A 27,654-nucleotide genomic window follows, 5' to 3' on the forward strand; every position below is an offset into this window, starting at 1 on the left:
TGCTACTTTTGACACATATTTTAATAAGCTTGAAAAAAGAAGGCTGCTTTTGAGCATCTGGGGGGTCAAACTCCCCACAAGCTCCTTTCTCTCCTCTCCTCCAGACTTCTTTTTTTACCACGGCACTCACGCCTTACATATGTGTTCAGAATAAAGATAGAGGACCGCACGAAGAGAGACAGACTGAGAGAGAGAGAGACAAAGAGAGGGAGAGAGAGAGAGACAAAGAGAGGGAGAGCGAGAAAGAGAGAGAGGACAGAATGCAAGAGCGAAAGTAGTCGAAAGTTGAAGAGAGAGAGAGAGAGAGAGAGAGAGTGAGAGAGAAAGTGAGAGAGGAGAGAGAGAGCAAACTGATGTGACACACACTTCCGCAACGTGCTCACGCCATCTGCTCAGCTTGGCACCAGCCCTGGCACCCATAGGTGGTTTGAGGCGCTTCTCTCAGAAGATGAAACGCCTGAGACGTGCTGAGCGGGCGTTCTGTGAGTGGGAGCTGCAAGTTTTTGGAGGGGGGGATAAGAGAGAGGGGGGGGGGGGGGGGTCTCTTACGGGGGTGGGGGGTCTCTGTGTGTGGCTGTGCTTACGTGTGTGTACTATGTGTGTGTGCATTTTTGCGGTTCATGGCCACAGGTGAGGGGGTGGATTCGACTGTATGTGAGTCATGCTGTCGCATACTGCATTGTGTGACCACACTCCTACCACATCCACCTCCTCCAGCACATCCCAGCCAGGTCCCTGAGCGTTAGAGGATGTTTAATGAGGTTTCACACGCACACACGCACACACGCACACATGCCCGCAAACACATACAACTAAGAGGGATTGATGAGGCGTCAAAACAGATGCCACACACAAATCCCTTCCCTTTCACTCAGTTTGGAGTTAGCACACTGTAATACCAACTAGCTCACTGCTCGTCTCTGCACCATCTTGTCTTTAACCTCTATTTACATGGAAGGTTTTCCATTTGCCTTTTTCTTTTCACAACTGCGTTGTGTTGGTAGCCTTTCAGAGCATTTCCTATGGAGGCCATCGTTCCTTCAATGAGAAAGAGACTCAAGGCACAAAAACAACCCCCCTTTTAATCTGACTCATCTCTGAACGCAGGCAGTCAGACACACAGACTGAAGCAAATCCTCCCAGATTGACTATCCCCACTGAGGCCGGGCCAGACGTAGGCTCCGTGCCTCCGCCGTCTGTCTGTGGGCTTGTGTGTGTGTGTGTGTGTGTACGCAAGCTTGCGTTTGTGCGTATTGGAATGTGTGTATAGCCAGACGCCTGTGTCTCTGTACACCTGTGCACAGGAGAGCGTGTCGTGCACAGTATGTGCTTCTGCGACGGTGCGTATTTACGAACAAGTAAGAGTGTGTGTGTGTGTTTGTGTTGGAGTGCGGGCGTGCTCTGGGATCTGAAACAATGCCATTCCAAAGAAACGGTAGGGGGCTCCCTTATTTCTATCCTCCCAGCAAACCCAAGGCAGAACCACCAGGCTTCGCCCCCCACTATCCCCCCTCACTGCCGCCTTCTCCCCCCCCCCCCCCCCCCCCCCCCCCCCCCCCCCCCCGACTCCCAGATCTGCCGGGCTGAGCTCAGAAGCAAGCGGGTGGAGCGGGGCTCTCGCTGCGTGACGCATGCTAGCTCGGCCTGGCGCCGTCAGATTGGAATCTCTCTGGGACCTCATTAACTTGACAGCGGGCCCCTACCGTTGGCTGACGAGCTGCAGAGGAAGCAGGAGCCCACGATGGTTCTGTGTCCTCTTCACAAACCGCTCGGCACGATCTGGAGGGGTTTCGCATCACCAGTCCCCACATGCGGTAGCGAAAATGCCTGCATAGTGTTAGAATATGCCTTGACAGAACAAAGACAGCGAATGACGGATGCCTGTTTGGCAACAAACTTATTATTTGGCCATTGACCTGCAGATAGACTAGGATGCAATTTTCAACATAGCATTCCACTTGAAAGTATGAGAAAAACATTATCAGCAAAGGTTTTTGAATCCCCCACGCAAATTAAAATCTGTAAAACAACTCTAAATACTATGAGAACAAAAGGATAAGCACTATGATTGTCCCTATGGCCTTGTGCATATTCCCTTCCTGTCCCCATGGGCCCTGCTAGTTCAGCAGTTTGAATCCCTGGTTTGTGATGCAGAGGAAGGCTCTCTTTCTGTCTGGGCCTGCTCCCATGCTGGGAGACCTCCTGTGTCTGCTATGCCTGACCAGCATTCTAACACCCCAGATCGAGATGGTGTGTTGTGTGTGTGTGCGTGCGTGCGTGTGTGTGTGTGTGTGTGTGTGTGTGTGTGCGTGTAGCAGCTTCATTTCGCCATACACCATACCATGTGGGAGGGCTCCAGCTCTGAAATACGACTGCAGCCTGGAGTTTGATATCCAAACCTGTCTCCTCTCCCCCTGACCTCTCCCTTCAAGAACACCATGCTCCCCTCTCCTCCCAGTGCTTTGTCTTATGACCTACAGCACCTTCCGTCCTCACCCTCCACACACATCGCTCCATCTCCTATCACTTCCTCCTTTCACCACTCTCACCTCGACTTGTCTCCGGCAACACCTCTCTCCTCACCAGGCGTTCATCTTCCCCTTCCACTCCCTCCACCTCTCTATTCCACACTCATCACGGCTCTGTGTTCTGTCGCTCCTCATGCGTTCAATTCTATCGCTCGTCTCCTCTTTCTTTCCCCGTCTCCCACCTTCGGTTACCCCCCTCCCCTCGCGTCCACCCCCCAGCCCGTCCGCCCCCCCCCCCCCTCCCCCGTTCGCCCGCCTTCCCTCCAATTTCTTCTCACTTCTTCTCACTTCTTCTCACATCTTCTCCCTCTTCTTCCTCATCTTCCTCTTCTTCCTCTCTCTGACTCTCTCTGTCTCTCCCATCTCCCTCCCTTCCTGCGTGTTCCCCCTCTCCCTCTTCTTACTTCCCCCCTTCCGAACACGGAACAGCTCAGCGGGTTCCTGCACCCTGCAGTTCCTTCCCTCGGTTTACCTCTCATTACGATTAAACATGTGCTCCTGGTGCTGCTCAGGCAAAGCCATGGGCGTGAGGGTAACCTAGGTTCAAAAGCTGATAGCGGCAATTAAACCGGTTTTCTTATCCCCACTGGTGGGAAGAAATAAGTGGAACCATGATTTTTATGTTTAATTCAATGTGATGTTTTCACAGCAACAAATTGTTTTTCCAGTCACTGTGCAGAGAGATTCCTGCAGCGAGAGATGGAGCGAGACCGAGAAATGGCTTGAAAAGAGGAGCCAGGATTGTGATACAATCATGTGGATTCTCTGCTTCTCTAGCTAAGCTTGTCCATATCAGCTACAAGTATTGCGGTACAGACAAGATTGAATCTGTGTATTTGGAGAGCTGTAGCTTTTTGTTTCGCTATTTCGAGCTACATTGCCTCTCCTAATGACAATTCAGAGGCACTGAATCCACTGAGAACTGGGTGACAGCCCTGTCCTCCTCCCCTGTCTGTCTCGCTTGCTCACACACACACACACACTTACACCCACACACACCACAAAGAGAGAGAGAGAGACGTCCCACCATGGCCAGAGAGAGGAGCTCCCATCTGCGTAATGACATCTCACGCTTGGTTAGGAATCTGCTGCATAATTAGAGCCCTGGCGGGTGATGGATGGCACTGCAGCGGCGCGCCGCGCGCCCCGTCTGACCTTGGCATCATTACGGACGGCAGGGCTGACTGGACCGGCTCGCGGGCGAGCAAGCAGCTGCTGGCTTTAATGGGACCATTTGTCCCCCCCCTCCCTTACACACACACACATGCCTCTCTCCCACACCTATCTCTCTCTTTCTATCTCACTCTCTCCTCCTGCCTTTTTTGCCTCTTTCTCTGTCTCGCTCACACCCGCTCTCTCCTCTTTCTTTCACTTCCTTTCTTTTCTCTCTCTCTCTCTTTCTCTCTCTCTCTCTCTCTCTCTTTTTCTCTCTCTCTCTCTCTCTGTCTCTCTCTCTCTCTCTCTCGCTCTCTCTTTCTCTCTCTTTTTCTCTCTCTCTCTCTCTCTGTCTCTCTCTCTCTCTCTCTCTCGCTCTCTCTTTCTCTCTCTTTTTCTCTCTCTCTCTGTCTCTTTCTCTCTCTCTCTCTCTCGCTCTCTCTGTCTCTCTCTCTCTCTCCCTGAAAGCCCAGGGCCCAGGGGCTCCGGTCAAGGGTACTGTACAGACAGGACAAGAGAGTGGGCCAGCAGGCCATCAGCTGATCCACATACAGTACAGATGGACGGATGAAAAGACAGACAGACAGACAGAAAGAAAAACAGACAGAAAACAGACTTCCAAACTTTGTGGGATTAATTAATTTCCAAGGTTGTGCTAGAGGGTTACTATCTACTGTACACAATTGTCTTCATTGTCATCTTTATCAGAGCCCCTTGGATTTCCAGTTCTCATCTCCCCCTTGTGTGACTCTGAGGCAAACATTTCAATGTTTTTTCATGAATATGTCATAAGGCTTAAGAAAAAGAGATTCATGCAAATGTTATGCTATAGACATGCAGTTACCTGAAATTATTTTTTTAAATTAATACCAACAGCTAAAAATCTCATTTCCTGTTTGAGATGACATGCCCTGTGTCCCAAATTGCATACTTTTTCTATTTACTTAAATATGTATATCAACTGCCCTTATTAAGTACATACTGTTGCAAGCAGTGTGCATACAATTGAGACTGCATCATCATTACATCGCATCTTGAACTTTGACCCTCTTGTTCATGCATCCATTACAGTTTGTTGTGCTTTTCGGGGATGCTAAATAGTATTCTGGTATGGGTATTGGGATGCACCCTAGGGCATGCTTTTATAACTTCCAGGAGGGGGCAGTAAAACTTCAAGGCCATTTCCCCCCCTCAGGATATGAGGCATTTCATTCCATTGAAAAAGCTTCCTCAGACAGTCTGTCTCAATTTACCATTGGAACTAACATGCTTAACAGATAATGGGACGCATTTTGGCAAAGTATAGCCATAGGTATTTTTGAAAATCAACCCACTGGGACTGTCATAAATCAACCACTATTGCTTTCTGTGTAAACAGGTGGGCAAACGTGAGGGAATGCCTAAATAACCCGATCTGTTTATTTAGTGAAACTGGGTAAATCATCTATTTCACTGAGCAGAATCCCCCCCACTCCCCTTCCTGACAACCACAGTTCCAGGGGAGCTCCAGGCAGAATGAGGATGAGCATGATCCTGAGCAGGTGTGATTTGGGGGGGGGGGGGGGGGGGGGGGGGGGAGGCAGGCAAGGAGAGGAGAGGAGGAGCTGCAGAGTACCGCAGTGCCAGCCAGCACTCACCTTGTCATGCCCCCCTCTGCGGGCAAGGCACAGACATGCACGCACACACACACACACACACACACAGGCAGCAGGCTGCCCTCCCCCCTCTGCTAGAGGCACATGTCTGGGAGTGAGCTGTCAGGCTTGGAGGTGCCCCACACTGGGCATGACCACAGCCCACAGCCCAGAGGCAGAGGAGCCTCCAGGGGCACTGTGCCAGGGCAGCCTGGCTGCCTGGCTGCCTGGCTGCCTGCTTTCAGGATCCTGGCCAGGATAAGGAGCAAAGGAGGGGGGAGCAAGGGCGGAGGAGGGTTGGAGAAAGACGAGCATAAGGAATAGGAGGGGGTGGAGGTGACGTGCTGAAAGGTTGGAAGATGTAGGAAGACTGAGAGAGGGAGATGAAGAGAGGAAAACAGAACAGTGGGAGGGACAGAGGGGGGGAGCAGAAGGAAGGGAAGGAAAACTCCAGGTAGAAGGAAGGCGTGTGAAAGGTGTGGGGACAGAACGTGAGCGAGGGAGGAAACGAGATTCACTAATGAGCCTGATGAAGTAACCTCATGTGGCAGAGAAGAGTCTCCGTTGCTCGCACTCTTCAATGGGTTTTGTTCCAGCCTCGCTTCCTTCCATGTCCAATCTTTTCTTCCACAATCCCTTTCTTCTCCAGTGAATGAAGTTCCCCTCTGTCTCCATGATGTTTACTTTCATTTCTCCTCACGTTGACCCCTTCCTCTCCTCACCTCCAATTAATGTCCGATGATGACAGCAGGTTGAAAGACATTACCTTAGCCTGCTGAGATGAGAAAAACAAACTTGTTGTTCCACTTCCATTGGATACACAAACCAAACAATAGCTAGTGCACATTCCTGACAGAATGTGTCTTTTTTCCCCTCTTCATATCAAACGGTGGTATTAGTTCTGAGGCGGGGAGTTAGTTAGGCTGATCCAGACAGCTGTCATGGAAACAGATGTCAGTTCTGTTAGGAGGTGCCACTTTGCTCCATAGAAGCGACTGCCAATGTTCTTTGATTGTGACTCCCTCTGCCTGCACCAAGTGTGCTTCTCCTTGATGTTCTACCACAAAGGGGCCCAGGGTAGCTCATGTGACTGTTGGATTGGTTGGGAGAATAATTTCCCATGCATCTTCTAATGCGTGATACGAGAGTCAGCTGCTGACAGTCTCTGAGCAGAGTCTTGGCCAGATGTGCAGTAATGACTGGGAGGGGTTCTGTGTACTTCAGTGAATCACATGTACAAAACGCCACAGATCTCTACACTGGCCGTAGACTGTGTTTTTTACTCTGTTCTTCTCAGTTCCGTTTTCTAACCCTGATGCAAAACACTCTCCAAACCCATGTACAGTATTAGGACATGGAAACACAACATTAGATATAACATCATTGACAATAGACAGAATGTTTTGAGTCCACCGTGCCTCAAACATGACCAGTGGGGGCCGGGAGCTTGTTAGGCTGGGGTACATGCAGGACAGAGGAACGCCTCAGGACAGAAGAATGCCTCGGTGTGCTGAGGAGGCAAACGTGGCGATGTGAAGCCTTAACGAGCGTCTCACCCACAGCAGGGCACAGCTCTCTTGACCCTTGCTCCCCGCCTCTCAGGCTGACCTCTGCTTGGAGCGGAGAGCATCTTTCACACTCCTCCCCCAGGCAACCCTGCCCGCCTCCAGACTGGCTGCTAGGAGTTAACAGTGAAGGTCAGAGCCATGCATAGTTAGTCCCAGTGCTCTGGTTTTCACCAGCCTTAGCACCACAGAGGGAGAAGCCGTGTGGGACTTCTTTTTCTCATTCTCACTCCTTGAGGGGAGCTGTCATTATACTCTCAAACACATAATTCTGCTGTCTAGACAGCAGATTACTGACCGGTGGCACAGAAATGGAAACCTAAAAAGGCATCTGCTCACAGGTATTCAAGAGTAGAAGACAGAATCTTGGAGCCTACTTTTAAATGTTATTGAGAAATAGAGAGAGATGTTCTCGTTCATGACAAGACATTCATGAATAGATTATTTGCACACAGAAAGGTCATAAAATCACATTTAGGGTTGGGAACCACTTTGGCATTTAGTGGTGACCATTTGAGTACGAGTTATCACTCAGGGGTGATATTCATGTCATTTTGAGAAAGTACTAATGTGGTTCAAAAATGCAATTCCATTCAAAGCTACCACACTCTGTACTGAATGAACAAGAGCTCCACCTACTGTCTGAGAAGGATATTACATTTCAAGCACACCACACCTACGTTTTCAGAAACTTCACCGACGGTCATGCAAGAATACATCTCAAGATTTTATTTACAGAAACAAATAAGTAAAATACATACATAATTTCAACAGAATTTCCAACTGAAATGCACTAATCCCATGGCAGCCAGCATATTGCAGACACAATATACAAACTGCCTTTTACCATTTGAACATCAAATATATATATATCCTTTTTAACTGAATTTGCAGCAAACATGGCAAAGTAAGGTACACCAAGTAGATGGTAAATGTTTATGTTCCATCATTTTCATTTGGGGCCTGTAATCGCTTTGATGCTCCTACTCTGGAAAGCCTGTCCGCCTCTTCGTTTCCTTGGTATCCAGCATGGCCTGGGACGTGCAACTAGAAAAAGAACAACATTATGGGATGGGAAGAGACAAGGAGGGTTGCCATTGATTTGAACACTTGGTCATTTCAAACCAAAAGAACCATTGGAGAAGATCCGATGTTTTATTAAGTAGTCATAGAATTGCGTATATTTACCCAAACAACCTCCACCTCGCCGTTTAACTTGTCAAGCTGTTGAAAGTCCTCTTTGTTAATGACATGACCCCCAGAGTTTAGCCTCCAGCCGTTCAGCTTCCAGTTCTTCACCCAGCTGGTGACACCTGAGGGACAAACAGTCGTCAAAATTACTGTTTCTTAGATACTTCTACTTGAAAGTTGCATCTACTTGAAAGTTGCAACGCTAGTAATAGCGATGAGGTCTATAAGCATGTTCTCAGAAAAACACCATGAATTCATGCAAATTTGTATCTAATCGGCAAATGGTTAAAATGTTATAATTAAATCCAATACGGTTATCTGCACACCGGTTCTCTCTATGATTCTCAGCTGTTGAACTTTTTTTGGGTGAAAAAGAAATTCAAAACATACCATTAATGGTAAACTTGCTGTCTGTGTAGAGAACCAACTTTTTGATGTTCATTTCCTTGGCCTGTTCCAAGGCTTTACAGGCTGCCTGTGGCACAGAAAACCATGTGGGGTTTAAACACAAGGGAAATGACTACAGTATGCAAAGAAATGCTAATATTGTGTTTGACTTGTATCATTGTTTTTACTGATTGTGTTACATTTTATTTATATTGAGAAATCACAAAGACTGTGGCTCGAGATACCGCAAAGACTGCGGCTTGCGTGTTCTGGATTACCGCAAAGACAGTGGCCTGTTCTCAGAAGGGTTTTATTACTTATAATATTGTTTTTATTGATTTTATGTAAAGCACTGAGCTGCAATTCTTTTATGAAATGTGCTATATAAATGAAGTCTTATTATAATATTGACCTGTAATTCTGCTCTCTGATTGGTCTGTCTTCCATCTAGCGGCTCTGCTACATTCCTACAGTACAGATCAAAAATACATCTGTGAGAGGTTGAACATGAATAGTGTGTGGCCTCCACTCCTGTGACATCATGGTCTACTCACAGAGGATGGTCACGCCCCCAATACACACCATCAAAAATACATCTGTGAGAGGTTGAACATGAATAGTGTGTGGCCTCCACTCCTGTGACATCATGGTCTACTCACAGAGGATGGTCACGCCCCCAATACACACCAATGCCAGCCCGGGCTCCAATTTTACCATTGCCTGAACAACAGCCATCTGTATAGACCACCACCGCATCACCTGGTGGTCCAGAGTATGAATACAGATGCGGTCCATTAGGCATGGTTAACTGATAGTCATGCATGAGTGCTTAACAGGCATGTTTGCCATTGTTGTCGTCTGTGTACCTAGAAGCAGAACATTTATAAAAACAGGAGGTTGTTACCCATGTAGGTGAAGCCATCCTTCGTCCCAGAGGATAAAGGGCTGCCCTGGGATCCCTCATCGGACAGTTTGACTCGTTTGGTGGGAGTCTCCTCTTCCACATCCACACAGGGCCTTTTCTTACCCAGTGGAATGTACTCAAGTGCCTCTGGGCCTCTTTTAGGGAGGATAACTGTGCCCTGGCTCGCTCCTCCTAACAGATTCAACACTTCATTGAGGCCCTTTGTCAGCAAATTGCTCCCACTGTACCAAAGACCTCCCTTCCAATCAATACAATACATCGCTTGGACAGTTTTGTACATGCTCAAAATTGACACTTTCCTATTAAGTCATGGCACAATAGATGCACATTCTTATGGAAACTGTATCAACATATCCTACCGTCTGTCACATCAGGCACTTTTGATGCAATTTCACCTCTGACAAAAGCCCAGGCTTCCTTTTCCGAAGCAAACTTCTTAAAACTGGCATGTGGGAACTTTTCAACTTGACTCTTACATTCATCCCTGAACAGTAAGAAAAATATATAAAAAAACATTTTATAATGTAATACATTCAAGATAATAAGCCAAAAGTAAATCGACAATTTTACAAAGTTTGAGAAACATTTTTTTGCAGTAGCTACCTAGTTAGCGTTAACTCACCAAGTCTTATAAACTCCAGGTTTGTTCCCCTTTCCCACAGCGTAGAAGAACTTTCCTTTAGCCATGTCTTCTGTACCAATGCACACTGCCCTTCGAGCTATGTTATAAAGACCAGTCAATCTGAACATCCCTTAAGTTAGCAATTACCGTTAAGTGGAGGCACCCATTATTGTGCAATCTTAATTGAAACGTGGAGAAATTAAGTCACACAGATAACATTTTCAAATCTAGGGTGTTTACCAAGAAGACACCTTACAAAACACTGACTGTCGCTACCCAAGTTACTCGAGCACTGGCTAACTACTTAGCCTTACTCAACAGACAATTAATTATAAAGAAATATACAACCGTTTACATAAACAACAAAAACTGTGTTAGAATTTCACTATACTGGTAGCATAAATCACCTTCTCGTTACGCTTTAAAATACAAAGCATCGACAACAGGAACTCTTATCAGTCACGTAAAAGATCAGTACTTCCGTACTCCCATGATTCTCCTTCACAAACGCTCTTTAATGCACTTCTCGCGATGCTACTGCCTCTTCCCTGGCCGTCGTTGATCGAGGTAGGTCTTGGTAGATTTTACAGTGATCAGAATTTCATCCTTTTATGTTAAAATAGTGGGCTGAATGGTTAAGTATTTGCAACACAGGTCATGTAAGACCACCGATTGCTCAGATGATTTCATAAACATTTACGGATGGCTGTTTTACAATACATTATGAAGCCTTTCTTCATACCATAGACGTGAGAGTAATCTGGAAGGGAAAGGCAATGCTAGCAGTATTAGCGGTCTTGAGGCCCATGCATGTGTTCCTATGGTGTACCATTGGTGTAACGTAAAAATCGGCTTTAATACGATTATTGTCCATTGCTTGCCAGTTATCTAGAATTGTGTTGCCACTGTTTAGTGGTAACTCGTTTTTCCATTTGCTAGTGTTATAAAGCGTTAAGGCCACTAGACAGCAAAGCTACAGCAGGTTAGCTTCAAGGAAGTGTAGCTAGGCTAGGTTTCAAGCCACGAGTAGTTTTTTTAATGTGGCATTATTCATTTGTATCTTACTTTAAGTACACCTTATGCTGGACAGTTATGTAGGAGACTACTCAGGTGTGCCATTCATTTGAGGACGCCAGACCCCAAAACTCAGTAGCCAAGAACGCTGTAGTCTTGTATCAAACTAGCGGTATATAGCTAGGCCAACGTAGCCAATGGCTTTCTGTGATTCAAAGTCAGTGTAATGCTTGTGTTATTTATGCTGTATCTACTTTAAACATTTCAGAGACACAGGCCATGTTCAGTACCAGCGCCAAAATCGTGAAGCCCAATGGCGAAAAGCCAGACGAGTTCGAGTCTGGGATTTCCCAGGTAAGATGGGCATTGTCATCCAGGTGAATGTGCTACCTTAAGATTCATTAGTGACTCTAAGAATTTGTAACATGCTTTACTAACTTTTTATATATTTGTAGGCTCTTCTTGAGCTGGAGATGAACTCAGACTTGAAGGCCCAGCTGAGGGAGCTTAACATCACTGCAGCAAAAGTAAGAGCAACCCATACCATAAGATTAGATTGGTGAGCATATTATTATTTTTTCTTGTCTGAACTCTGAGCAACGTGGATACCCTGTGAGGTTACTCTCTCATGGCTCTGTCCTTGTGGCGTATGGGAGCGTAGCACCTAACCGTGCTGTGACGTATAGTCCCGTTCCACAACGTTGGAGAGCAAGCTTTGTCCCCGGCCCTCGGGCTGGTGAGGACGGGCGTCCTGTATATTCCTACATCTTCTCAGAGCTCTTTGGGCTGTGACTGGGGGGCTAAACCATGCAGAGCACATCACTCTCCCCCAAAATTGTTTTTGGGGATATGCTTAATTTATTCTGTGACAATAGTTTGGCATGTGAAGTGACCTCAAATTGTATTCTTGCATTCAGGAAATCGAGGTTGGTGGCAGCAGGAAAGCCATCATCATCTTTGTTCCTGTGCCCCAGCTGAAGTCCTTCCAAAAGATTCAGGTGCGGCTCGTGAGGGAGCTGGAAAAGAAGTTTAGCGGCAAGCATGTTGTGTTCATTGCACAGGTGAGAAACCGTCTTGTGATATGTGGCAAAGCATTGAACTGGGAGCTGTAGAGGCAAATATTTGTGCCATCACTTCAACATTCGTAAATGTTTTTTGCTTGGATGGGTAATGTCAGACCTTGTCATGATTTGGTTTTGCTTAAGCTGCAGTATCAGTGGCTAAAAACCAACGTGGATACCCTGTGAGGTTACTCTCTCATGGCTCTGTCCTTGTGGCGTATGGGAGCGTAGCACCTAACCGTGCTGTGACGTATAGTCCCGTTCCACGACGTTGGAGAGCAAGCTTTGTCCCCGGCCCTCGGGCTGGTGAGGACGGGCGTCCTGTATATTCCTACATCTTCCCAGAGCTCTTTGGGCTGTGACTGGGGGGCTAAACCATGCAGAGCACATTGTATTTTAATTGGGGGTTTCCCCCCCACATCAAGTTGCCATGTCAATCTAATCTTGATGTGTTTTGTGTTTTACAGAGGAGAATCCTGCCCAAACCAACCAGGAAAAGCCGCATCAAGAATAAGCAGAAGCGTCCCAGGAGGTGTGTTATTTCTCCTTGCGTCTGTACTTGCCTCATGTGTTGCATCTGAATCCAACGTGGATACCCTGTGAGGTTACTTTCTCATGGCTCTGTCCTTGTGGCGTATGGGAGCGTAGCACCTAACCGTGCTGTGACGTATAGTCCCGTTCCACGGCGTTGGAGAGCAAGCTTTGTCCCCGGCCCTCGGGCTGGTGAGGACGGGCGTCCTGTATATTCCTACATCTTCTCAGAGCTCTTTGGGCTGTGACTGGGGGGCTAAACCATGCAGAGTACATCTTCACCTGATTTTCTGCTTAAAGGATGGGTGACTGAATAAATTTGGTGAACCCATTTTGATTTTACATGACCATGTCTGTCTCCAGTGAGTTGTATTATCCTTCATTAAGTATACTGAGCTATTTTATATTTCTTAATGTAGTCTTACATTTGGAATGAGTTTTGTATGAGGGTGTCTGAAAAGGATGTAAACTGGGGAAAGGTGAGCCGGTGTTCTCAATTTGATAAATGGCTAATGTTTGCTTAATCTCTCCAGCCGTACTCTGACTGCTGTGCACGATGCCATCCTCGAGGACCTCGTTTTCCCCAGTGAGATTGTTGGCAAGAGGATTCGTGTGAAACTCGACAGCAGTCGGCTCATCAAGGTTCACCTTGACAAGGCACAACAAAACAATGTTGAACACAAAGTGAGTGTCAGTAGGAAAGGTTTCTTACCTATTGCAAACCCCCAACGTGGATACCCTGTGAGGTTACTCTCTCATGGCTCTGTCCTTGTGGCGTATGGGAGCGTAGCACCTAACCGTGCTGTGACGTATAGTCCCGTTCCACGACGTTGGAGAGCAAGCTTTGTCCCCGGCCCTCGGGCTGGTGAGGACGGGCGTCCTGTATATTCCTACATCTTCTCAGAGCTCCATAGGCTGTGACTGGGGGGCTAAACCATGCAGAGCACAACTTCTTAAATGTTCAATTGCAATGGATATGATTTGCATCTTGCTTTGCAATTGTATGCACATTTTCTGGCCTGTAGCTTTGTTGGCTTAACCTTTGCAGTACAAAACTAATTATATGCATGTCTCTTTTCAGGTTGAGACCTTCTCCGGTGTCTACAAGAAGCTCACAGGCAAAGATGTCGTTTTTGAGTTCCCAGAATTCCAACTGTAAAGTGCAGATGACAAAATAAATTTGTTTACTGCGAACACGAGTGTGTATGAGTGCTGAATGAAAAGTGCCAGACACGTGTTCTGTAGAACAACATGCTGGATTTCGATAGGTGGTGCCAGTGAGTGTAGATCTGACAGATGTTGTAGATCTGACAGATGTTGCAGTCTTTACAGCAAAATGATTAATCGACCATGGTCAGTGTCCAAAATATCCATCATGCAACATGTGACGTACAGCCTGTGGATTTTTTAAAGCGTGTGACCATTTCCTAGTGTAACCCATTGACATCACACCACTCAAACATGCTCTCTTTGGGTATAGACTTTAGATCGGGATGAATAGTGCACAGGTTTGCCATGTAACATGGCTTTTTGGAAATTGGGTGTTGATGACAAGCAGACCATTTTAAACATGAATAACTTTGTGGCCCCTTGGTCAACAGTAAACATGACACCGCTGTCACTGACAGGACGGGCGCTGTACTTTGACCTGCTCAACTTTCATATGTAAGCCAGTTAAAGGAGAGGCTCTTCGTTTAGGAAGGTTAGCTTAGATTAAGTATAGCATTAAACGGGCATCGAGTGCCATTTCTGAGCAACTGCAAAACATGGCAGACCACAAAGCAGTGGAGTTGGCTTCAGAGCAACCAGGCTTTCTGCAGTTCAATAACCTGGCCTGTGAGACAGCTGGTGGGAAGGTGAGTCAGTCATGATCATAACATTGAAACTGAGATAGTCACACTAGCGTGAGCCTACACAATGTATTTCTGGACCAGTTGCTGTTGGTTCCTGAGGCCCACACTTACGGCCATGTCCTCCCCACAAGGTTATTTTTGCCACTGATGAATGGTTTGCTCCAGCTAGAAATCTTCTGAAGGTAACATATAACTTCATGTATTTGTGTCAGGGACAATGCACATTTCATTATGTTGGTAATTTGTCAGTTACATACTTAACTATGCTGTATGTGATTGGAAGAGAGAGACACCCGAGTTCATAGCTTCAGCGTTCACTGAATATGGAAAATGGATGGATGGCTGGGAAACTCGAAGAAAAAGAATACCCGGTATGAGTCCCTTATTTAAAGTAAACAGATTAAAACAAGGTTAGATCAGTTCACAGTAATTATTGTAAAATCTGTGGTGTTCTATAAATATGCTAATGCAGAGACTGGTGTGTTATGTTATTGGCCAACATCATGTCTGTAAGGTCATGACTGGTGCATCATTCAGCTGGGTGTGCCAGGGATCCTCCATGGCTTGGATGTGGACACTTCCTTCTTCACTGGGAACTATGCCCCATCGTGCTCTGTTCAAGCTGCATGTCTGGGTAAGAACACTTCCCTTTTCCCCCTGGATATTAATCAAGTTATGCTCCAACATAACACAATCATTTGCCATGCATGGGATATGCTGAGATGCTGGAGAACTGACCTTGCACTCGACTTGTCCCTGTCTACCTATGTAGACACAGACAATCTCCCACCACTGACCCTTGATGGCAACCGCACAGGCATGGCTGCTTCCCAGAGCCAGTTTGCAGAAGTTGCAAAGGTATTGATTATCTCCCATGTTGCTTCTATGGCATAGTTTCTTTTATGTGGTTCACTATAACATGCTTGCAAGGGATGAAACAGATGTTGTGTTTTGACAGCTGAATTCAGACTTGTGGGAGGAGCTTCTTCCTGGGACAGAGCTGAAGCCTGGATACTCTGACACGTGTCATAACTACTTCCCCATAGCCTTCCCTGGCAGGGTGACACATCTACGGCTCAACATGTACCCAGGTTACCCCTCCCAGCCCTCTGCCACAGTGCTCTGTCCAGTGCATATCCACATGGTTAATTTGATCTGGACTAAAGGCCCTGTGCTTCTCTATCTTGGTGGTTTACAGACGGGGGTATTGCCAGACTGAGGGTGTACGGTGTGGGTCAGAAAGACTGGTCAACAGTGCCGACAGACAACCAGGTGGACCTGGTAGCCCTGGTTAATGGGGGGGTCTGTCTGGGGTTCAGTGATGCCCACTTTGGTCACCCTCGTAACATGATAGGTATGCTACCATGCCAGCTTGTGAGCATTACCGACAAGGTTCCACTCAAGCATTATACAAAAACATGTAGTTATGGGTTTGTATAGGGGATATAAATATTGTTCACCTGTGGCACAGTCAATACACATCTCAACCAGGATTAGATTTAGCCAGCTGTGTCCCTTTCATTAAATAACTGAACATTGATGAATGAAGTTCATACCTCACTGACAGGTGCATGCCTCTGTGGTTTCCATCAAGTCTGCTGTAAACTGGCAGCGGTCCACTATCTCGCTGTCAATTCCGTGCCACAACAATGAGATGTGTATTTGTCCTGCTCAAATATGGACTAGGTATTCTACCTGGAGAATGATATTGATTTCCCTATCAGTGTACTGACATGAGTTTGTATCTCCAAAGGTCTGGACAGAGCTGCTAACATGGGGGATGGTTGGGAGACAGCGCGTCGACTGGACAGACCCAGAGAGCTAAAGGTTACCCAGCATACACTTTTGTTTTTATTCAGCTGAGAAATTGTGTGTTGTGTGTGCTGTGATGATACAAGTTTTGAGGCTAATTTGGCACTTGCGATAAGGTACAGGTACAAATAAATTATTTGTCTGGTTCCTCTTGACAATTTCAGTCCAACCAAACTTTCAAAATCAGTCCAACCAAAGTCCTGTGTTCGTCCTGCACGTGTATGTCTTAATACATCCAAATACTACATGAGAATAAATCTAAAACCTATGAATCTCACAATGCCTTGTGCCAGGTGGACGAGAGGGGCATTCTGCAAGTACCAGGCTTTGAGTGGGCAGTGTTCAGACTGGGCCACCCTGGAGTCATCAGCAAAGTGGAGATAGACACCAACCACTTCAAAGGTAGAATAGGCCACCTGGTTCTCATCCACAGCTTTCTTTACACGATTCAGTGTTTCCTTGTTTCTCCCCATGTCTTATATTAGGATATTCATTTTGATTTTGCATATGAATTATCATTTCTATCATTTTTCTGTGTGCTATCATTAAGGGCCTAAGAAAGTAATTGTTCTGTGTAAACTAACTTGAACTACTGTAGCCATGCTAGGTTACAATGTTACATTTACAGGTACAAGTTATCACCGGTTTACAGATGAGGTCCCAAGTTAACATAGTGTCTCTGTCTCAAACCTCAGGCGCATGGCATGCCACTAACTAGACACAACTTTACTGTTACTGTCTGTGTATCATTGTGATGTCAACAGGAAACTTTCCTGACTCCTGTAAGATAGTAGCCTGCTATTTGAGCCCTGAAGAGGAGGGACATTGCATGATTAGCAAGTGGAGCACGGACAAGTGGCAGGTGCTTCTGGCCCCTCAGAAAGTAGGTTATTTATTTTTTACACCTTTAATTAAATCCCCAGATATCTGGAAATAGCTATGTGAAATGTCAGTTCTTATTCAACAGTTTAATTAATTCACTATTTAAAAGTCCATATTCCAGACAGATGGCAATGCAAATGTTGTTTATGGAAGCCATTTAGTTAGTTAAACAACACTGAATGTGTATGATGAATAAATCAAATTGGATCTTGGCAAACACATGGGTATCTATCTTATCGGAGAGGTTTGGTGCTTAACACTTCTCTCTCTAATATATTTGAATCGCACCCAAGTTTCTGTAAGAGAAGGGAACGTCTGCCAACCTGGATGCTGGCCAAGACATCTAGACATGCCAACAGTCCAGCCTGCTTTTTTTAACCCCTCCTGAGTGCACATCATGTTTAATCCTCAGTAAACTTCAAAACTATATGAACTACTACAATATGTAAAGTTGATAAAACATTTGAGTTGAGGTCTTTGTCTCTTTCTGCTCTATAGCTCCAGTCTCACCACAGGCATTTCTACTCAGGTGATTCCCTGGCGCTGACTGGCCCTGTCAGTCATGTGCGTCTGAGCATCGCCCCAGATGGAGGTGTCAGCAGGCTGAGGCTATGGGGTCATCCAGCCTCCATGTCCTCAACCAAGCCTCTGACACCAGCCTCTAAACTGTGACAGAGCTGGTAATATGCCAAGTCACTTCATCGAATCACATTCAGCCAATCGGTGGGCTGGTTTGAAGCATATTTACATTGCCTTTGAAGAAGGATAACAGTGTGTCAAAAATATGTGGATACAGGTTTTCTGGTGCAAGTGATTCATCTGCTTTTTACGTGGTTAACATGTCCAATACAAGCCAGTTGACTATTCCCTTGATTGTTTGTTAGTTTTTTTGAGGGGTGGTGGTGGGGTTTTACATTTATGGTGAAATAATCTGACATCTGAAATGGAAAGGTTATGTAAGGGAAACATACATCGTCTATTAGTGTATGAAATTGAACACCTCGTCGGACATTATCGCTTACATAACGGTCACCACTGCAGCCAATCAGAATCGAGTATTCACCCAGACCATGGTATAATATTAGCAACATCATAAACAGCCTATTACTGAAACAGATTGGTTTCCATGACAGTGGAATAAACCGCAAACATAATGTGTCACAATCAAAGAAGGCGGCCTTTGCAAACCAATATGGCTGTAGTTAATGTCAAGGATAACTGATAAAAATGCTCGGTCGAGTGCAATCTGTAGCCTTGATTATAGATGCACCACGGTCTCAATTAACTACTTGCTAATTTAATAACGTGTGACACTTGGCCTCAGTTCATTCTCTACGTTAACGGTTCGCTACCCTGCATCCACCTGCCTCGCTACACTAATGACTGAAATTCCTGGCAGGGTGTCTGGTGCTCACCCTTCACCTACCAAAACCGTAGTGGTTTATCGAAACGGCGATGCTTTTTATCCTGGGAGAAGGATTGTTATCAATCCGCGCCAGGTGTCATCGTTTGATAGTTTTCTGAATAATGTAACTAGGGGAGTGGAAGCCTATTTTGGAGCCGTGAGGAACATCTACACGCCTCGACAAGGACACAGAATACTGAGTTTGGAGATTTTGCAGCACGGTGAAAAATACGTCGCTGCTGGCACAGAACGCTTCAAAAAACTTGAGTAGGCCTATGCATCTTTATTATGATACTATAAGTCTCTTAAAATGTAGCAATATTCCACTTCGTAATCCTTTGACCTATAGATTCAGTCTGTTATTATTATAAAAGAGTGAGCCCACCACCCCATGTTCTAATTTATTTTCCTCCCCCGTTGTGCGGCCACTACACCGGTAGTTACTTTAACATCACCACAGTAAAACCCCAGCGGAAGAAGAGCGAAGTTGTAAGTATATGAGGTAAAATTGTAAAATTGCTAAACTACTGAGCTGAATTCCAGTTATAGTGAACATGTTCTCACACCCTTACATTCTCAAAGCTTCTTAGGCTACTCATCATTGAGACTTAAGCGTTTCATATGAGTGTGTGAATGTGTTTCACAAGCGTCTGTGCGAGCATGTCATGTGTATGTAGGCAATATTTACGTTTTCAGTAGTATGCATGTGGGTGAACGTGTCATATGGTAATGTGCATGTGTTTCACATGTATTTGTGTAAGGACAGTCTAAGTATTTCCTAAACGGCCCCTACTATAAGTAGGCCTGTGGGGTAATTGTCCAATTTCTTACCGCCGCCAGGAGGCCAGTTGCAAAACGGCATTTATATTAGCCGTGATGAAGGAAATACACCAGCAGCTTCTCTTGTCCTATGTAACAAGATTATTCCTTATTGTATATTAAGGAATACTGAGGAAGTTTAATTCCGACATCATCCCACTTAATTTACTTGAGACTTTTCACACGAAAATCTACAAGAAAATAGGCGTTTTTTTAATTGATATTGAAAACCACACTGAGAATTCATTATTTAAAGGGTTAGATGCTATAAGGCAAGCTATTGCCAGATAAGAGATGGACAGAAACCATGACAAAGTTATTATTGGTGTTTTCATTTCTCCTTACAGATAAAGCCAGTGGTCCATAGCAGAATAGTTGTTCCAGCTAGATGGGGGAAGACTCTGCATGAGTCATGCACTATCAAGTCAGTACCGATTTCCCAGTTGTCCTATACTAATGGCACACTCAAAAACATTCCATTAGTGAGAGATTCCATCATGAGCCTAGCTAATAGAACAGTGCACCCATGCCTCATTTAACTGATTCAATTGAGATTGGATCCGAATTGCAAAGCCATTTGTATTTAAGACACAGTGCTCAACCAGTAAAACACAATCACCAATGCTTGCACATTTACCATTGAAATCAGAACAAAATGACCTTGTACTGATCATAACTTCACTTCTGTTGAAGAATAACTCAAAGAGCAATGGAAGTCAAACATTATATATTTAAGAATGGTTGTAGTACCAATGTTTTGACTGACGGAAAGGTACTCATAGATGTTTTGTTTTGTAGTGTTTTTACCAATGGAAACTACTTCGTTCCTCCAGTTCGGCTCCTGATTCCAAAATACTCTCTGAAAAACTGGGAGATAGTTCTGGCTATGATAACAGAGAAAGTGCGTCTTCGCACTGGAGCCGTGCGTAGGTATTTAAAATAGACTTTTCAAGGACAATAGAACAGTTTCATGTGACAATTCACACCAAAGACATACACCGCGTAACAGTCGTACCCCACCTCTGTGGCATGATTCATTATGGCATTTCAACTCATGTACTTGAAATATTTGAGCATGTAGAGAGCTTCACACAGTCTGTTTTCTTTGCACCAGTCTGCAGGTTCTTTTTCTGTATTTTTCCCGCTCAGATTGTGCACATTAGATGGGACCCCATTATCCAGCTCAGTGGAGCTGGAGAACAACCATTACTATGTAGCGACAGGGATGGAGCGGTTCAGACTGCTGCCGTACTTCCACTGGGTCCAGAGGAAGGGCATCTTTCAGGAATGTAGCCTGGGGTGAGTGGCTTCTGCACTCTGCTTGGCTATCTGTCTTCAGAACTGAGGCTGAGGAATGAAAAAAATAATGTACTTTAGCGATATGCTGAATGTTTTTTTTTTCCCACAGGGAAAAAGAAAATCAACAGAGGCAATATGTTTTAGTTTGATATCTGGTGTGGTCACAGGAGAATAAATAGTTGACACTCTTTGTAATGCCGTTTTTCATATTTCTTTTTTCACCTAGAGTCCATCTCGATTATGCTTCGCATGTGATAAGGAATGAAAAGCATAAGAGACATTTGGTAAGTGCTTCCTGTGATTACATCATGAAGTGTTTGGAAACTACACAGCACACAATCATTTGAAAAGAGTTTGTTTTAATCTATTGATACAAAAAGTCATTTAGAAATATTGTGTGCTTTACTAGAAGTACTGTTTTTCAACTACTCTTAAAAGGCAACATAAGCAATACCATACCAGATAGTCTAGAGTAACTATTAGCCTAACTATTGTAAGTATTTAATCACCAATTAACTAAGAATGTCTCCTTGCTTGAGGCGTCCAATTAGAGAACATTAAGTGGCTTTAATGTCAAACCACAACAAATATTAATGAGGTTCTCAGAATTCTGTGGCGCTGGACGCCCTTGAACAGATTGACCGTGAGGAAGCACACAGCCCACCAGACACCCTTCATTTCTCCTGAGTCAAACCATCTCTATTGTGATTAATTACAATGTATGACGCTCACTCATGCAATGGTATGTACACACATCCGCACACACGTGTTGTCACTATTCCAGCCTGGTGGGGATGAAGATAAGTGTCTCACATACTGAGGTTCAGTGAGTGAGGAGGAGGGAATTGCAGACTCAGCTCTTTGGTTTCAGAAAAGGTCAACGTGAAATATCTGATGTCTCTTTATTACCATGAAAAATTACAGCTTAGCTCTTAACAATAACTCATGTTCCGGAGTTGGAGGCAGTCATCTCTCCTCCCGTGTTGCTCGTCCAATGACTTGATCACACTTCATTAACTCATCTACATTGTGAAGCCGCTAAGATGCAAACGAAGGATCTGATTAGAAGGGCAAACTGTATGAGCTGTGTAAGACTTAGGCGCAATGACTGTCCAATTCAATCACCATTACACACACGTTTAATAGTGCTGATCTATCTACTGCTCTCTTGCTGTGTTAATGACCTTAAGTGCTCCACCATCGTAAAGATATTGCTTCAAGTGGATGTGCACCAACTCCTTTTACGGGGCAGAAGGGAATCACTGTCTCTTTCTTTTTCATTTGAACATGAAGCGTTTGGCATCCGCAAACATGAATCTGTTTGATTTTCAAAAACACTTTTCCAAGTCCCAGTTATTTCATGAAATGTGTTTTTGGCCCCTGCTGTTGGAAAATTCTGCATTGCCTTCCCAGTGCTAACCAGAGGGAGGCGACAGTGACCCAGCTATTTGTTCATCAGACCTTAAAGTAGATGAGCAACAGCTACAGTTTCACTGCTAGAGCATACATCTCTCTCTCTCTCTCTCTCTCTCTCTCTCTCTCTCTCTCTCTCTCTCTCTCTCTCACACTCTCTCTCTCTCGCTCTTCCTCTCCTTGTCTCTTTTTGTCCCATACACTTTTCATCTGTAGCTGTGCTGAAGCCTTAGTCTTAGCCCTGAGTCTTTTATGAATCAAGATTGAGGTGCTGCCTGCTTCTGGGAAGCTCCATGGTATTCTATTTAACTTTAATGTCTATAGCAGGGAGTCTGTTATAAAGCTGTTTTAGGAGGGCCTGTGGCAGGGTCATCAGCCTTGTCCATCACTCCAACACTGAGTTTGATGGTAGTTTTTAAGTGCAGGCCTCAATGCCTTAACCCATCTGTCATCGCTTGACATTTCTTTCTGACATTTTTATCCCCTTACCATTTTCTGAGGCACTCTGATTGCCGTATGGCGGCTGGACTGTTTGACATGGCTAAGCTTCAGACAAACTGGGATTACATCTTATTTTGAATAAGGTTGTGCACATACACACACAAATAGGCGTGTCAATCGCCCATCCTCGTTCGCTGGAACCTGTCCAGAGTACAGTTGGAGGGTAGTTTTCCCGTGTTTTTCATGTTTCTGCTCTGCTGTTTTGACGTCTAACATCATGGAGGGATGTGGTGGAATGTGATAACCCTCTCAAAGTTCAAGTAGGCCAGAAGCAGCTTGTTATTGCCACAGGGTTGGTTGTATGAAACAAAGACCTCTGAATATTGAACAGAAACCCAGGGCGCCTTCCCCGCAGAACCAGGGCAGGTGTAATAAGGAGAAGCTGAACACATGATCCTTCTGAGGGTCAGTGGGGCTGAGCGAGCTGTTTGAGCTGTGCCCCGTCTGCCGGCCCAGCCTCTGTCAATAGAAAGCCTGCGGTCTGAATTCTCGATGTCTCACCTCTCACTGAGGGCACTGGGAATTGAAAGTAGGAGTGATCAGTAAACCTTTGGCCTCTGCCTGCGTTTTGAGAAGGTTGCCTAATAAACATCCATCATGTCCCACGATGCAGTGTTAGCGCGCTAACAAACACCCAGTGCCTGCGGTGTAGGCTTCAGAAAGACACACAAAGGGATCGGTCCACTTCCCCCATGCCCCCAAGCCCTGAGAGAGCCGACTGAAAACAACCATGATGGGGAGAAATCAATGTAATCAAACATTTGAACATTCCCATTCCTTGTCCTCCAAGGAGTGAATATCTCACCCCGATGCCGGGTGTTGGTATGTAACGCATGTGAAATTCAGATTTGTTACCCGCATACCCGACAACCACTCCTCTTTTTTTTCTTCCCTCTCTGTATTTCTGTTTCTCTCTCTCTTTCTTCCTCTCTTTTTTCATCACAACTCTCATATTGTAGGCATTCCCATCAATAACTGCCTGTTGGCTGCCAAAAAGAAAGATATTCCCAGGATCTTTCCCCCCTCCAAGCGTGTTTGGATTTTCTCTGTTTGATCTGGACTGTTAAATAAGACGAATGCTATTAGAAATTCATGGCAGCTCCTTTCTATCAATAAATGATTAGTTGGCAGTGCTTGCCAGTGATTGATTGGCTGTGCATGAGATGTATTGGAACCAGACTCATTCAATGCCAGCACAGTCACTGGGGACACGCAAAGCTTATCAGCGCCTGGACAACTTAGAGCAATGTTGGAATAAAAGGACTGAAAGAGAAGCTACATCAAACACACCCACTGACTCCCTCTTTATATCAAAAGACCATACACATTCCATCCCTCATGTTTATTCAACTAAAGGCCTCATAGCTTAGTTTAATATTAATGTTGTTTTCCACAATCCTTTCCTGTACCTGTCAGTTATTTCAATAGAAGTATAGGCTACGACATTACATGTAACAGTATTATTTTCAACATATTCCCACATGTAAAGAACCAGTCATCATATAGAATGTTGATTGGGTTTTATAATCAAAATGTCCAATAGTTCCTGTCCAACACCAGAAATGAATTGAACAGAAACCCACCCCTTATTCTCAGTGATCAAGTAAAGATCAAATATACCAACGGGAGGTTTTGCTCTGAAGCCGGCGTGCCCCGGGTACAGCAACTTGAAGAAGTTCAGCTCATACACAGACGAGGTGGTGGTGTGCTGTAGACGAACAACAGCCTCATGCATAAAGATGTGCCCCGTCCCTCACTATCTGTGTTCACCAACCCACATGCTTTGTTTCATGTGCTGTAGTTTACAGATCACAGACTCAAGGCAGACTCTCTGTTCTACGCCAAGCCTGAGAGAGCCAAGCAACAGAAGCATGTCTCTCAAACCCCTCTCTTCTCATCATGGGGTACGTACACACACATACACACACACACACAAACACTTGCACTGAATCCTCATTGCACTCAGTACACACTATCACTTGCCAGACATGTTCCCCTCTTACTCTCTCCATCTCACGCACAGCCATCTTATTTGATTGTGTATGTCCCTGCATGCAAACGTGTGCATACCTGTGGGCACCCGGTGTGAATACACTGGAGAGCCCCCCGTTAAATCACGGCAAGGCGCCATAGCAGCCTATGGAGAGCACGGCTACGAGGTGAATATTTTACCCAGCTCTGCCTCAAATAGGATCATAAATTAATTCAGCGCCAAGCAGGGAGTCTTCTCAACCTTGCCAGGGACGTCTCTCTCTCTCTCTCTCTCTCTCTCTCTCTCTCTCTCTCTCTCTCTCTCTCTCTCTCTCTCTCTCTCTCTCTCTCTCTCTCTCTCTCTCTCTCTCTCTCTCTGTGTCTGTCTGTGTCTCTGTCTGTGTTTCTCTCTCTCTCTCTCTCTCTCTCTCTCTCTCTCTCTCTCTCTCTCTCTCTCTCTCTCTCTCTCTCTTTCTTTGTGTCTGTCTGTGTCTCTGTCTGTGTTTCTCTCTGTCTGTCTCTCTCTCTTTTTGGGCACAAAGGCAGTCAGGGCCACCATCAATCATTCATTTCATCACTATTTCATCTGACGGGAGATTGTTTTGGGATAGCACTTTGCATTTTTATAACTGCTGCTTTTTTTCATTATTATTTTATTATTTTGCTCTGTGGGCACATTTATACAATACTCAGGGGACATTCTTTCTTTGCTAGCAATGCAGTTTTCTGTGTTACCTGTTTCACACATTTTTCAAACATTCTATATGAATATCAGCAACATGACATCCCAGGTGACTATCTTCACAATCAATGCATACAACAGCTGGCTTGTGTGGGCCTCTAGCTGGCATTGTTCCCTGAGTGGCGCTAGCAGAGTTCAGGGCTCTGAGCAGTGGGCCTGGTCATGCCCCAGCAGCTCCTAGAGCATGGCCTGACAGTGGAAGCAGACAGAACACTAACACTCACTGACAGCCTCATTGATTAGGTCACAGTTAAAGGAAAAAATAAGGAAGAAGCAGAGAGGGGGACCACAGAATTGGCCAGGTGACTGACTGACTGGCTGCTTCGCCAAATGCCTGGCTGGCTCAGTGACTGACTGATTGGTCAGCTGACTGGCTGTCAGCATGAGCAGTAATAGTGATTAATGGCTGTCCTCAGAGGGCAGTGTGTTCAGAGCCAAAGCCAGGAGGAGGGAGACCGCAGGTGCCGCAGAGATACCAGAGGACGAGCAAATCAAAGTGGACCTGCCAGTCGATCAGGTAACGCGACTCCTCCGGCCCCAGGGGAACCAGCCGAACACACATCAAATGAGTGACCCGGACTAGAGGGCTTGTGCACCAGTCATACCTCCACATCCTTAGTGAACCAGAGCCGTCTGGGACACAATCACACACGCGGGAGTGTGTGGTCCTGTTTCCACACGAGTTCCATGAGCCAGCGTGTCCGCGTGTGTCTGTCCGTGCCTGTCTTTGTGTCTGTGTCAATGTGTGTGCTCGTCTGGAAGTTTATGTCAATGTGTGTGCCTGTGTGTATGCACAAATCTGAGTCAATATGTGTGTGTCATTGTTGTGTGTGTGTGTGTGTGCACTCCTAGGTTGAAGCGAAGGTCGTGGAGGAGGAACAGTGTGACGCCTCACACAGCTCCGGCAGGGCCTCCTCGGTCCGCTTCAGGAAGGTCAGTGTGCTGTCCACAGCCCTTCCATGGGGGCCTGCCATGTAGCCAGCTAGCCCGCACACTCCGGGAGCTCCACCAGAGAGATTTATGACTTGCCACAACACATAGTGCCAGCCATAGCTGTATTTCCCAGGGGTGGTTAAGGAAAGGGTATGGTCTGTCGCTCAGTTCCTTGCCCCACACTGTGACTCTTTGACTTTTTGCCTCCTTCCTCCTCCCAAGTTGGGATGCCTTCAGTGACTCCTATGGCACGTGCTTCTGAACACAGTCCACTGCTTCTGCACAAACGCCAGCTTGCTTCAATAAGTTAAGTGCTGTTGTAGCGTCCTTGTTGATGGCTGACTTTTCCTGTCTCTCTCTTTCTCTGATGTCACACAAACCTCTTGTTGGTGTCCATCCACGTGTCCCCATAGCAGCCTGTGGAGTTGGGCCGAGTCACGAGAACCCCAGCCCAGCAGATTCCCCAGAGGGACCCTGCTAAGACCAAGGCTGTACTTGGATGCTATGTAGAGTAGCAGCAGTCCCCAGATCACTGTCAATACACAGTCCCCTGTCTCTACACCTGGCTCTGACCATTTTTTGCTGTGACCAGCAGCTCTATAGCCCGCTCTGTCTGTCTGTCTGTCTGTCGTGAAGACCAAGGCTAACCGAAGCACCAATTTACTCCTCATTACAATCATTAATGTTGATTTAATGATACTGCCTAATTTATCCATCAGTCGGCTGAGCATTTCTTCTTAATTAATAATGTGAGATATGCCAATACAGAAAAGGAGATACTGGATCAATTGACCGAACCCTCCCCACCCCCCTCCCCCACCCCGTCTCCCAGTCGATCCTCTTCAGAAATTAGCGATAAAAAAAACCCTATCGATCCCCCCCCTCGTCATTGATTTCCTTTAGTCTTTTCTGACGCAATTACTTCAGATCCGTCTCCCGGTGTTTTCTGGTGCCTATTCCGCCAGCCTTGGTTAGCTGCTCTCACACTGCCCCCCCCCACACATCCATTCTCAAGGTCAACTTTAATCAAGCTCAGGCACTGTCACTGCTGGCTGCAGTCCAGAGATGGGGAGCCACTCTGCAGGTTGATGGCCAGGCGGAACCCACTGCCCCCCTGGGTCCAGACCAGAATTATCACCCTCACTGTTCGTCAGACTCTGGACACTCATTACTCCACTGTGAGAGCCTTGTTGTGCCGGCCCTGGGCCATGGCAACTAGCAGTCATGGAGCAGCAGATGAAGGCGCTCAGTCAGGGTCTGCAGTGTTCTCTGTTGCTCCACGCCACTGTAACATCCTCAAGCGCCCAGAGATAAGCAGTGACTACAGGCATGCGATGAAACCCTGTTCCTCAGAGCTTTTTAAAAGATGAGGCCCCACACACATCTGGACAAACACACACGCTCTCATGCA

The 27,654-nt window shown here is 45.8% G+C and overlaps 4 protein-coding genes and 4 non-coding genes across 12 annotated transcripts in view; 7 read left to right on the top strand and 1 right to left on the bottom strand.

Moving 5' to 3' along the window:
- Positions 1-7,596: 7,596 nt before the first annotated feature.
- Positions 7,597-10,519, bottom strand: rnaseh1 (ribonuclease H1). Of its 4 annotated transcripts, none has more exons than XM_047021899.1 (9): positions 10,415-10,519; positions 10,008-10,104; positions 9,745-9,869; positions 9,365-9,556; positions 9,120-9,219; positions 8,873-8,927; positions 8,464-8,548; positions 8,071-8,195; positions 7,597-7,929 (listed from the first exon to the last, which is right to left on the bottom strand). In XM_047021899.1, the coding sequence occupies exons 2-9, from the start codon at positions 10,070-10,072 to the stop codon at positions 7,819-7,821; spliced, it is 858 nt and encodes a 285-aa protein (XP_046877855.1). In that variant the 5' UTR covers positions 10,073-10,104; positions 10,415-10,519; the 3' UTR covers positions 7,597-7,818. The 4 variants fall into 4 exon arrangements, with proteins under 4 accessions (XP_046877855.1, XP_046877854.1, XP_046877853.1 ...); XM_047021898.1 differs by having other exon boundaries at positions 10,008-10,127; positions 10,415-10,508; XM_047021897.1 differs by adding an exon at positions 9,015-9,042 and having other exon boundaries at positions 9,148-9,219; positions 10,008-10,501.
- rps7 (ribosomal protein S7) lies at positions 10,511-13,807 on the top strand. The gene is made up of 7 exons (XM_047021900.1): positions 10,511-10,574; positions 11,290-11,375; positions 11,477-11,548; positions 11,939-12,082; positions 12,550-12,614; positions 13,147-13,297; positions 13,695-13,807. Exons 2-7 carry the CDS (start codon positions 11,301-11,303, stop codon positions 13,770-13,772), a joined length of 585 nt encoding a protein of 194 aa, XP_046877856.1. The 5' UTR covers positions 10,511-10,574; positions 11,290-11,300; the 3' UTR covers positions 13,773-13,807.
- LOC124469256 lies at positions 11,618-11,843 on the top strand. The gene has a single exon (XR_006956279.1). It is a non-coding gene; the product is annotated as a small nucleolar RNA SNORA73 family (small nucleolar RNA).
- On the top strand, positions 12,249-12,474 carry LOC124469246. The gene has a single exon (XR_006956270.1). It is a non-coding gene; the product is annotated as a small nucleolar RNA SNORA73 family (small nucleolar RNA).
- LOC124469255 lies at positions 12,666-12,891 on the top strand. The gene has a single exon (XR_006956278.1). It is a non-coding gene; the product is annotated as a small nucleolar RNA SNORA73 family (small nucleolar RNA).
- On the top strand, positions 13,339-13,564 carry LOC124469257. The gene has a single exon (XR_006956280.1). It is a non-coding gene; the product is annotated as a small nucleolar RNA SNORA73 family (small nucleolar RNA).
- A 496-nt stretch (positions 13,808-14,303) lies between the features above and the next one.
- On the top strand, positions 14,304-18,027 carry allc (allantoicase). 2 transcript variants are annotated; one of them, XM_047021920.1, is made up of 11 exons: positions 14,304-14,469; positions 14,598-14,648; positions 14,750-14,837; positions 14,981-15,100; positions 15,239-15,324; positions 15,425-15,557; positions 15,665-15,820; positions 16,220-16,293; positions 16,572-16,680; positions 17,043-17,161; positions 17,659-18,027. In XM_047021920.1, the coding sequence occupies exons 1-11, from the start codon at positions 14,380-14,382 to the stop codon at positions 17,830-17,832; spliced, it is 1,200 nt and encodes a 399-aa protein (XP_046877876.1). In that variant the 5' UTR covers positions 14,304-14,379; the 3' UTR covers positions 17,833-18,027. The 2 variants fall into 2 exon arrangements, with proteins under 2 accessions (XP_046877876.1, XP_046877877.1); XM_047021921.1 differs by having other exon boundaries at positions 14,315-14,465; positions 14,595-14,648; positions 17,659-18,026.
- A 349-nt stretch (positions 18,028-18,376) lies between these two features.
- LOC124469017 (doublecortin domain-containing protein 2C-like) overlaps positions 18,377-27,654 on the top strand; it is a 36,861-nt gene continuing 27,583 nt past the window's right edge. Inside the window, exons 1-10 of the mRNA XM_047022098.1 lie at positions 18,377-18,832; positions 19,006-19,054; positions 19,732-19,808; positions 20,183-20,314; positions 20,534-20,683; positions 20,910-20,967; positions 24,399-24,501; positions 25,727-25,827; positions 26,163-26,243; positions 26,657-26,754. Coding sequence (XP_046878054.1) covers positions 18,540-18,832; positions 19,006-19,054; positions 19,732-19,808; positions 20,183-20,314; positions 20,534-20,683; positions 20,910-20,967; positions 24,399-24,501; positions 25,727-25,827; positions 26,163-26,243; positions 26,657-26,754 — 1,142 coding nt within the window. The 5' untranslated portion in view covers positions 18,377-18,539. The remainder of the gene's footprint in view (positions 18,833-19,005; positions 19,055-19,731; positions 19,809-20,182; positions 20,315-20,533; positions 20,684-20,909; positions 20,968-24,398; positions 24,502-25,726; positions 25,828-26,162; positions 26,244-26,656; positions 26,755-27,654) is intronic.

The sequence above is a fragment of the Hypomesus transpacificus genome, chromosome 6 (genome assembly GCF_021917145.1).
Source record: "Hypomesus transpacificus isolate Combined female chromosome 6, fHypTra1, whole genome shotgun sequence".
In the NCBI taxonomy this organism is placed as follows: domain Eukaryota; kingdom Metazoa; phylum Chordata; class Actinopteri; order Osmeriformes; family Osmeridae; genus Hypomesus; species Hypomesus transpacificus.

Coding starts and splice junctions, on each gene's coding strand:
- rnaseh1 (XM_047021897.1), bottom strand. CDS start 10,135: ATGTTCAGATTGACTGGTCTTTATAACATAGCTCGAAGGGCAGTGTGC. Junction 9,557..9,744: donor AGTGCCTGATGTGACAGACG/GTAGGATATGTT, acceptor TGAATCTGTTAG/GAGGAGCGAGCCAGGGCACA. Junction 9,043..9,147: donor TGGAGCCCGGGCTGGCATTG/GTGTGTATTGGG, acceptor GTATTTTTGATG/GTGTGTATTGGGGGCGTGAC.
- rps7 (XM_047021900.1), top strand. CDS start 11,301: ATGTTCAGTACCAGCGCCAAAATCGTGAAGCCCAATGGCGAAAAGCCA. Junction 11,376..11,476: donor TCGAGTCTGGGATTTCCCAG/GTAAGATGGGCA, acceptor ATATATTTGTAG/GCTCTTCTTGAGCTGGAGAT. Junction 11,549..11,938: donor TTAACATCACTGCAGCAAAA/GTAAGAGCAACC, acceptor TCTTGCATTCAG/GAAATCGAGGTTGGTGGCAG.
- allc (XM_047021920.1), top strand. CDS start 14,380: ATGGCAGACCACAAAGCAGTGGAGTTGGCTTCAGAGCAACCAGGCTTT. Junction 14,470..14,597: donor GTGAGACAGCTGGTGGGAAG/GTGAGTCAGTCA, acceptor CCTCCCCACAAG/GTTATTTTTGCCACTGATGA. Junction 15,821..16,219: donor TCACCCTCGTAACATGATAG/GTATGCTACCAT, acceptor GTATCTCCAAAG/GTCTGGACAGAGCTGCTAAC.